We start from the raw sequence: 10739 nt of genomic DNA on the forward strand, positions 1-10739 counted from the left end.
AATCCTATAGCTTCACCCGGGGCTTTAGGATTCATGACTTACGGGTTGACGTTTAGTTTTTGTGCTCAGCGTGATAATCGAATCGTGTTTGTTTCATCATTTTGCATTCGTCATTTTTTTTTCTTTTTTTATTTATTCCTTTTTTTTCATAAATTTAAATAATGCAGATGTGACAATGAAAGTTTTGAAAATAACAATGTCGATATTCCTAATTTTGAACACCCTATCAATAATACGGAAGATGATTATGAAGATAATCCGGAACCCTCTCTAGAGCTCTTGAGATTAGTGGAACAAGAGTCTAAAGAGATAAAACCCCATATGGAAGATGTTGAAGTACTCAACTTGGGAGAGGAAAAAGAGATAAAGGAAGTAAAAATCGGTACTGACATGAAAAAGGAAGTGAGGGAAGGGTTGCAAGCCCTATTGAAGGAGTTTAAGGATGTGTTCGCTTGGTCTTACAATGACATGCCAGGTTTGGATACCGATATTGTGCAACACAAGCTCCCACTTAAACCGGAATACCTTCCAGTCAAGCAAAAACTAAGAAGAATGAAAAATGCAAGAGGGTGCACCCGAGAGAGTTCCACAAAGGCGAGCTGGTGTTGAAGAAGATCTTGCCTGTACAAAAGGATCATAGAGGCAAATGGACCCCGAATTATGAAGGGCCCTTTGTAGTGAAGAAGGCATTTTCTGGTGGGGCACTAATTCTCACAAGGATGGATGGAGAGGAGTTACCATTACCGGTTAATTCAGATGCGATCAAAAAGTTTTACACATGATGATTCCGTGATAGGGGATCGATATTAAGGGATATTGACATGATCTTTACAGTTTGTTGTACTCTGTGTTATTTCATTCAATAAATACTGCATTCATAATTTTTGTTTGCACGCTTCTTGAAATATTGCATGTCGCGCTGAGCTTTTAGGTAAATAAGGGAAAATAAAGGTAATGATAATTAAGCACACATGAGTAAAAGCATCACGTGTATATTCAGTTGGCACAAGCTCGTTCCTGAGGGATGTCGTGAAAGACTAAAACAGGAGAGAATAAAAATGCACCTGTTGAATTCATTGTCAATTAAGTTGTCTAGGGCATAGTACGTTCAAAAAAAAAAAAAAAAAAGGGGCAAACAAATAAAGTTTTGAAAAAAAACAATAACTGGAAATGGCAAAGATGTGGAGTCTTCTCCTGATTCAGAGTTTCGGGGGTAACCTGTGTTCATTTCTCGTTAAAGCATCCGCTTTCTTATTGCGTGAACCCCTAACCTTTTCATTTCCCTTCAAAACAAAGGATTGTCGTGGATATAACACTGGGGCAGTTGTCATCATTGTACCCATGCCCAATGATCCGTGATCGGGGAGCAAAATAATAATAATAATAATAATAATAAAAATAAAAAAAAAACAAACCGAAAAAAATGAAGTCGATGTGTCAACCGCTACAGAATTTCGTCTCATGGTTAAGGTTGTGGAAAGCAAGTCAAGCAAGCTTCAGGATGACGTGTGGTCGTTGTTCTTTATCCAAATGATAAAAGAGGTTTAATCAATTGCACCCACTTTGAGCCGTAAGTCGTAATCATTTTTCATCACCCTAGACAAGGGTCATTCGCATATCAACCTAAAAGGTACATCAAGGACATCCAAAATCAATGAGAAAATTGTTGTAAAGAAAGATAAGAAAAAAAAGCCCAAAAAAAAAAGGGGGGGGCCTACAACAGAGGCAACAAAACAAGTGACCAAAAGGGAAAGAAAGAAAGTAAAGGAATGAATGGAAAAATAATAATAGAATGTCCAGAGTTTTAAACTCTTAGAAACTGGTTGACTCAGCACTTTGCAGATGATTCTTGTTAAAATGGTTTAGCCGTTAAACACTTATTTGAGCTTTCATTATCCATTTCTTTCATGACCCGTTTGCCTTTTAGCCACGTTACAAGCCGATTAAAGTCCACGCCGACTGAAGATTGTCCGTCCTGATCTTTCTTAACAAACTTAACTCTGGGAAAGAACGATGTGGTGACTGACATCATCGCTAGAAAAAAAAGAAAGGACATTGAAAATGAAAAGTGAAAATATAATGTAAAGTCTCCCCGTCAATCGTCATCAACTGGGGCAGTCCTTCCCACCCAAACCATTTCACCTTTCCAAATCGTAATTACTGTGCACAGCAAAATTGGGGCAGTCTTGTGGGCCCTACATGTTCCTATGTTAACCATACCTCCCCAGATGAGGAGAACACAAATGTTAGCTCTACATACAATCATTCAGTTATTTACTTCTCGTCCCTATTTTTCCCTCACCTTCTCGGGTTCAGGCCAAATTGGATTGCAGGAAGCGATAAAGAGAACTTGAACTCATGGTTACACCCTTCTCTTTCTCATTAGAGGGCTCACTGTCTCCCGACATTTTATGATTACGTTTTGAACGTACATCAGGTTTGATGACAATGAGTTTCAAACATGGGCAGTCTAATTAAGAGAGAGTGGCAAAAAAAAAAAAAAAAAAAAGCAAAGGTTTTATGTGTTTATTCATTCATGCACCCTCATGACATTACATCATACATTTCATAATAAGCAAGGTATTTTGTTTGAAAAATCCTTTAGGCACAAGAGAAGTTGTGAAAAAGGTTAATACAACATTTGCTTTTAAGTTTATTCGATGTTTTGCTAAGTGTTTACCAACGTTTCAGAAAGTTTCAAATCCAAGTTTTCTTCTGCGATACCGACCCTCTGCTTCGCAATGGTCGAATTCAAGTTTTTCTCCTACGATATTGGCCCTCTGCAAGGCATTGGTCGAATCCAGTTTTCGTTTTATGGCCCTCTGCTAAGCAATGGTCTAATCCCATCTCGTTGTTGTATTACTGGCCATCTGCTCGGCAATGGTCAATTTCAACTCGTTGCTCTGTATTGTTGACCCTCTGCGTGGCAATGGTCGGATTTAAATTTCCGTTCTGTGAGTTTGGCCCTCTGCGAGGCAATGGTCAAATCAAGGTTTTAGTTTTCTGTTATCGACCCTCTGCGTGGCAATGGTCAGATTTAAATTTCTGTTCTGTGAGTTTGGCCCTCTGCGAGGCAATGGTCAAATCCAGGTTTTAGTTTTTTGTTATCGGCCCTCTGCGTGGCAATGGTCAGATTTAAATTTCTGTTCTGTGAGTTTGGCCCTCTGCGAGGCAATGGTCAAATCCAGGTTGTAGTTTTCTGTTATCGGCCTTCTGCATGGCAATGGTCGGATTTTAATTTCTGTTATGTGAGTTTGGCCCTCTGCGAGGCAATGGTCAAATCCAGGTTTTAGTTTTTTGTTATCGGCCCTCTGCGTGGCAATGGTCAGATTTAAATTTCTGTTCTGTGAGTTTCGCCCTCTGCGAGGCAATGGTCAAATCTAGGTTTTAGTTTTCTGTTATCAACCCTCTGCGTGGCAATGGTCAGATTTAAATTTCTGTTCTGTGAGTTTGGCCCTCTGCGAGGCAATGGTCAAATCTAGGTTGTAGTTTTCTGTTATCGGCCTTCTGCATGGCAATGGTCGGATTTCAATTTCTGTTCTGTGAGTTTGGCCCTCTGCGAGGCAATGGTCAAATCCAGGTTTTAATTTTCTGTTATCGACCCTCTGCATGGCAATGGTCGGATTTAAATTTATGTTCTGTGAGTTTGGCCCTCTGCGAGGCAATGGTCAAGTTCAGGTTTTAGTTTTTTGTTACTGATATTTTACTTGACATTGGTCGTTTGGCATCGTGACTTGAACCATTTTGTTTGTTTCCTTTCATGATTGAAACCCGGACAAAATTAGTGTTTTTATCTTTACTTAGCTTTACTTAAATAATACGAAAAGATTAAATTTTCATATTATTTAGTAATATCTAAGTAAAGAGGGGCAGTTGTCAACACTCAATTTTGTCCGGGTTGAAAAAAATGTGTGTTTTTATTGGTTTTTTTATTTTATTTTACCTTTTTGTTTTATTCTATTTTTATGTATTTAGATTTTTGCTTTTAATTCAATTTCTATTTTTCTTATCTTCAATTTGTTTTAATAGAGTTAATTAATCAAAATAATTAAAAAATTGAAAAATAAAATTAAAACTGAAAATAATTAAAAAATAAAATAAAATTGAAAAAAAATAAAAAAATAGAAAACGTGGAAAAGGGCGCGTATGGGAAGCATGTCGGAAGGGGGGGGACCAGGTGGTTATAAGAGAATATTTTCCAAGATTTTGGGGGGAGACGATTTTGTTGGATCAGGGAGAGAAAAAGGGGGAAGGAGGACACACACGGGGACCATCATTTGGGAATCATCATCCAGATTCATCATTGGCACCGGCAGAGAAAACGAAAGGCTAGAGGAGGTCACCGGATACAGAGCGATAGCAGCAGCCATAGCAGCAGGTAAGTCTCTGGTTCATCTGTACATCCAGACTCATCATGAACGCTTACTGCATAACTGCTTCTTATGCTTATTCCATCATGAATGCTTTTCCTCTGAACATCATGAGTTCCCTCATCACCAACCTCCCCTTCCATTCATTCTCTATTTCACCACGTTCCCTCTCTCCTTCCTAACTCTCACGCTCACGGCCAATCTCAACAAACCAAATCCAAAACCCATTGCACAATCGAAGAAGGAGGGGATGAGCTGGAGCGACGGCCGACGATGGTCTCGGCGGTGAAAGGCGGAGAGCTCGACGAAGAAGAGGCGGCCCGTGTGTTTGAACTGGCGGAGACGAACCCCTCCCTGGGTTGCTGGTGTCGGAGAGAGCATACAAGAGCAAGGAAGCAGTGGCGCGGTATGGCGTGGCGTGGCGCGGTGGATAGATCGAGAGAGACGATGACATGGTAGCTGGTCCGTAGAGGCAGTGATACGGTGGCCACCTTCGTTGCGGTGGCTAGCCTGGTCCGCGATAGTCAATCGGAAGAAGACGTGGCCGTTGAGTGACAGAGGTGAGTGTCTCTGAACCCTTTTGATCAGAGAGAAGGAAGCATTGGTCTCATTTGAGAGGAACGGCGTGAATGAGTGAATGAGAATGGGAAGGCGGAACCCCTAGGAGAATTCTAGGTTAGAAACTACCCCTGTGGGCCAAGCCCAAAATTGAACGAACGAGCGCTCGTTATCCAAACGAACGAGCGCTCGTTAAACTTAAGCCTTTTCCGACCGTTCCCTCAGCCTTCTCCCTAAAGAGCGCTCGTTATCCTAACGAACGAGCGCTCGTTAAACTTAAGCCTTTTCCGACCGTTCGCTCAGCCTTCTCCCTAAAGAGCGCTCGTTATCCAAACGAACGAGCGTTCGTTAGCCTTCAGCCTTTTTTCGACCGTTCGCTCAGCCTTCTCCCAAACGAACGCTCGTTATCCAAACGAACGAGCGTTCGTTAGCCTTAAGCCTTTTCGACCGTTCGCTCAGCCTTCTCCCAAACGAACGTTCGTTATCCAAACGAACGAGCGTTCGTTAGCCTTAAGCCTTTTCGACCGTTCGCTCAGCTTTCTCCCTAACGAGCGTTCGTTATCCAAGCTTTTCGACTGACCGTTCAACATTATTTTATTTTTATTTTGGTACCCCCATTTTTTATTATTTAATTATTCATTTGCCTTTTTATTTATCTTATTTCATTTCATTTTTATTTTATTACTTTATTTTATTTATTTCTTTTAAATATCCACTTATTTCAAAATATATATATATATATATATATATATATATATATATATAATAATTTTACTTATATACACATATAAAATAGAAAATTACAAAAATTTGTTTTAAAGGTTAAGACACGTGTGACCGCTCGCGTCGTCCTTGTGTTAAAAACCTTTTCTTCCTTCTTATAAAAATTATTACAAAAATATTTAAAGGTTTAAGCACACGTGTGACCGCTCGCGTCGTCCTTGTGCTAAAAACCTTTTCTTCTTCTTTAAATAAATTTACACAAAAATACGTTTTGAAGGTTAAGCACACGTGTGACCGCTCGCGTCGTCCTTGTGCTAGAAACATTTTCTTCTTTTCTTAAATAAAATTTCAAAAATATGTTTTAAAGGTTGAACACTCGTGTGATCGCTCGCATCGTCCTAGTGTTCAATACCTTTCTCTCTTATTTGTGTAATTTTAAATAAGGGTATGGGTACTCGTGCGATCGTCCGCATCAGCCTAGCACTCAATACTCTCAAGTCTTCCTAAATAAGTAGATAACGGTATGAGTGCTCGTGTGATCGTTCGCATCGTCCTAGTGCTTAATATCGTTATTTCTCTTTCAAAAAATAATTAAAAATATTTAAATATCATTCTAAAGGTATGAGTACTCGTGCGATCGTCCGCGTCGGCCTAGTACTCATTACCTTCTTTTTCTCGAAAATATTAAAAACATAAAATCTTCAAAAATTAAAAACATCTAGCTTTTTTCAAACAACAAACCGTCTTTCAAGCTAGAACTACGTAACCCTGATTTCTCGTTTTGAATGAGAATACGTAGGAGTAAGGTCAATCCTTGTCGGGCCCAAAAAACTAAAAAATATATTTTGTTTATTCAGAATTTTATTTTAGGGGATAGTTAAACATTTTTGAAAACCACATCATACTCGTGCATTTAGTTAAAGGTACTGCCTTAGAGCAGGCGTTGTAGGGTGCTAACACCTTCCCTACGCATAACCGACTCCCGAACCCAGAATCTGGTTCTTGTAGACCATGCCTTATCCTTTTTATGGTTTTTCCGTAGTTTTCTATAATAAACTATGGTGGCGACTCCAAAATCTCTTTTCAAAACCCGTTTCTTTTTGGATCGTCGTCCCGTCGCGATTCCGATTGTGACAGGTACATCCACCTTAAGAAGACCGACCCACATATTCGAATTTCTCTGAATAGATGAACAATCAAATGTACCATGATATCAAAAAAAGAAGGTGGAAAATACATCTCTAATTGACACAATAGTCTTATTCCTTCATTTTCTAATTCATCTAAACCTCGAGGGTCAACAGCTTTCTTGCAAATGACATTAAAGAAAAAACTCAGGCGTGTCAGAATACCCCTAACAGAATGAGGTAATATGCCTCGAATAACAACAGATAACAATTGTTGCATCAATACATGACAATCGTGGGACTTTAAACCAACTAACTTTAACTCTTGCATAGAAACAAGGTTACTAATATTTGAAGAATAACCTTGTGGAACCTTCACACTTCTTAAACAGTTACAAAAACTTTGTTTTTCTTTTTTATAAAGTGTGTGACAGGCTGGGGGCAGATAGGTGCGTCTCCCTATTATCTGTGGATGTAACTCGGATCGAATTCCCATGTCAGCCAAATCTTGTCGTGCTTTTATTCCGTCTTTGCTCTTCCCTTTGACGTTTAATAAAGTTCCGATGACACTGTCACAAACATTTTTTTCAACGTGCATCACATCAATACAATGTCTAACATCAAGTTGACACCAATATGGAAGTGTAAAAAATATTGATCGTTTCTTCCAAATGTTTTTTGGAAGTGTACTTTTATGATGTTTTCCAAACACAATGTCAATGTTTTTGACTTTGTTGTACACCTCTTCACCATTCCGGGGTCTGCGCACAACCTCATCCTCAGCACTTCCAGTAAATGCTTTTTTCAATCTACGATAAGGGTGATTACGAGGAAGGAATTTTCGATGTCTTGTATATACCGTCTGTTGTCCATGCTTCAATTGAAGGTAACTAGTGTTTTCGATGTCTTGTATATACCGTCTGCTGTCCATGCTTCAATTGAAGGAATTTTTGATGGATTTTGGAAAATATCAATTGATCTTTTCTTTCGACAAATCCATATTTTTTTTTGTAGTGCATTATCATAAATATATTTTGAGATGATAGTTTCGTTGACAACTATCATCATGTAATGTTCACAACGACCTTTGCCAATAAAAAAATATTGTTGTTTACTTCTTGAATAATAATAATTTTAAACAAAGTTTTTGTTGAAAGTGTTTTATTGTTAATTTCATCATAAATTTGACAACTTTTTGTGAAAGCATTGTCATAGAATAAATTTGATGATGATTTAGTGTATAACCATTGTTGTATTTGTCATCTTTTAAGAGAAAACCCTATTCATTTTCCAATTGCATAACTCAAATAAACAACTTGTATATATCAAATGTGTTGCATAGTCAGCCAAAATAAACACTATCATATGAAATCATAAGTGGAAAGTACAATTAAGAGACAAAGTTGAGATTTTTCCAATATCATTTAGCCTAACATGTTGTAGAAATGATAAAATAGGTTTTCCAACTTGATCTAACATAGTCAATGGATTAAGCATTGAATGGTTAAGACATCCATAAAATACTACAACACATAATAACTCAATTAATCCATAAATAAAGTATAATTTTTTAATAATGATTTGCTTTAATAGAATTTTCTAGTCATATTGTCTTTTGATACTAGCTCATGCAATGGTTTGCTTTACATAGTAGCCACACTCATACTATTTAATTTGTTGAATTGGTGATTACTAAAAGTGAATGCTTTTTAAATCTTTTCATAAATTATGAATGATCTTGAATCTTTCTTGCAATCTAGGTAATACGCGTATGCAATTCAAAGTAAAAGAGATAAGAAAAGAAGAACAAACACTAGATTTTTATCTTGGTTCGGCCTCAATGCGTACATCCAGTCACCCTTCCAATCTACCTTAGATTGAAGGATATTTCACTAAAATGATTTGAGATTTACACCAAAGGTTTTACAATGAACACACTCTCACAATGTAAACACCTCTCCCACTCACAATCAAATATATAAAGAAAACACCTGCACAAAGAACCACACGCCCTTGCTGCAAAATCCCTTTGAGACCACCTCTTAAAGTTAAGAACCCCTTATTCTTCTTCCTGTCGCACACGATCAGGGAACCACAATCCGAGATTGTAAAAACAAGTTTCTGATCAATGTAGAAACACCTCTCTAGTGCAGAATATGATTAGCCAATTTCGTCCACAACTAGTCTCTCAAGAATCCTTCAAGTTTCTTCCAAATCTTTGAATCTTGGTTCTTGGAGCTTCTCTATAATCTGTAACACTTTTCAGATATGAAAATTTCAAATGATCAATTCGTTATTCTTGTTACAGTTCTATTTGCATTGCGTCAATATATAGTAATTTCATGACAGACATAAATTAATCGGTTACGTTAGTAATGTAATCGGTTACATAAATGACACATGTAACAGAATTACAATTCAAACAATTTTAATTGAAGGCATAATTAATATAATCAATTCGCATTTAATGTCAGTCGAAATATTTAAAAATATGACCATTAAAATAGTTAGACTAAGCTTCAAAACAGTTTTCAAATCATAACAGACTTAATTGGTTACATACACAGTGTAATCGATTAAGCTCAACACTTATGCAAATTTTGAAAACTTTTTCGTTCCAAAACTCATCATAGCACATTTCAAAATTGAAGTATGCAAAGACACGAGTTTTAATCAATTTAACACTTAATGTAATGGATTCAAAACTTATTGTTTTTCCATTGTTTAAAAACTTAAGCTATTTGATGAATTCAATTGATTACTATTTCACTGTAATCGATTGCATTATACAAAATTGCTTTGTGTTTGATGTTTTATCTCATAAAAACATTTTGCATGCATACAGAAGAAACAAACACATTTATAATCACAACAGTATGCAAACAAATCAACATGATAACATGTGTTAATCATTGGAGAAACACATGTAAACAAATCATATGTATCAAAAAAAAAAACTCATTTCTATTGTGTCAGTAGAACATATGTGTGTTTTTACAGTCAATGTATTGTCATCATCAAAAACCAAAATATCAGAGATTTTGGGATCAACACTCATATTGCTCCCCCTATAAACATTTATTATACTATAGTTAAGTACAAACTCAATTCACATATTTAATTGACAAATAAAAGTGAGTAAACTACCTATACTTAAAGAAATAATAAATGCATTCATGTCAACTTTTATGATCTTGTACTTGGTCTATCCTACAAAATCTTATATCCAAAGGGGGCACTACTTGGTCTATCCTATAAAATGTTATATCCAAAGTAGGCACTAAAAGAAAAGGCTTTTGTTTGAGATGTATGATGGCTTCTTATATAATGAATAAAACCATGATGTAATGAGATTAGTTAGGGATACCATAAGTCTTAGTGCAATGTGACTCTAAAAGTTAGGGAAGAGAATGAATAAAGTATGTACACATTTTATAATTTTTATCCAAAAGTTAGGGAAAAGCACTTGCCATTCGTTGATTATTGGGGGCATCCTGAAAACGTCCGGGTCGAAATATGGCTTTCAAATTAAGTTCTGAATTAGTGGATGCTGCCAAAGGTAGTGGTGATGCCATACGCAAAAAGGAAGAGACTCATAGAATGACAGAGGCAAATAGAGCTTTTGCACATTTTCGTTAATCCATGAACAGGATCTATATAGACACGTAGACCCATGAATCCATACATCTCGATCGAAAAAGAATCGAAATTGATGAATATATCTCTCGAAACAAACGAAAAGGAAATGAAAAACAAAACATAAATCATGGATCAATCAAGCCCTCTCGGGGACTTGCTTAAGAATGAGAAAGAGGAATCTTACGTAAATACCACAGAATAAGGTTTGGTCCTATTCATGGCGATTCTATAACTATTCCATTCCAAAAAGAGAAAAAAATTCGAAACAATTGGGATTTTTTGGAGATTGGATGCAGTTACTAATTCATGATCTAACATGTAC

General features: G+C 36.8%; 1 protein-coding gene across 1 annotated transcript in view; it reads left to right on the plus strand.

Moving 5' to 3' along the window:
* The first annotated feature begins 10723 nt into the window (after positions 1-10723).
* The window catches only part of LOC124834937 (NAD(P)H-quinone oxidoreductase subunit 2 A, chloroplastic), a 548-nt gene continuing 532 nt past the window's right edge, over positions 10724-10739 (plus strand). Inside the window, 1 exon segment of the mRNA XM_088112981.1 lies at positions 10724-10739. This exon segment is cut by the window's right edge and continues 72 nt beyond it. Within this exon segment, the coding sequence (XP_087969107.1) occupies positions 10724-10739 (16 nt within the window).

This window comes from Vigna umbellata, chromosome 4, assembly GCF_029865625.1.
Source record: "Vigna umbellata cultivar VRB3 chromosome 4, Vumbellata_1.0, whole genome shotgun sequence".
Lineage (NCBI taxonomy): Eukaryota > Viridiplantae > Streptophyta > Magnoliopsida > Fabales > Fabaceae > Vigna > Vigna umbellata.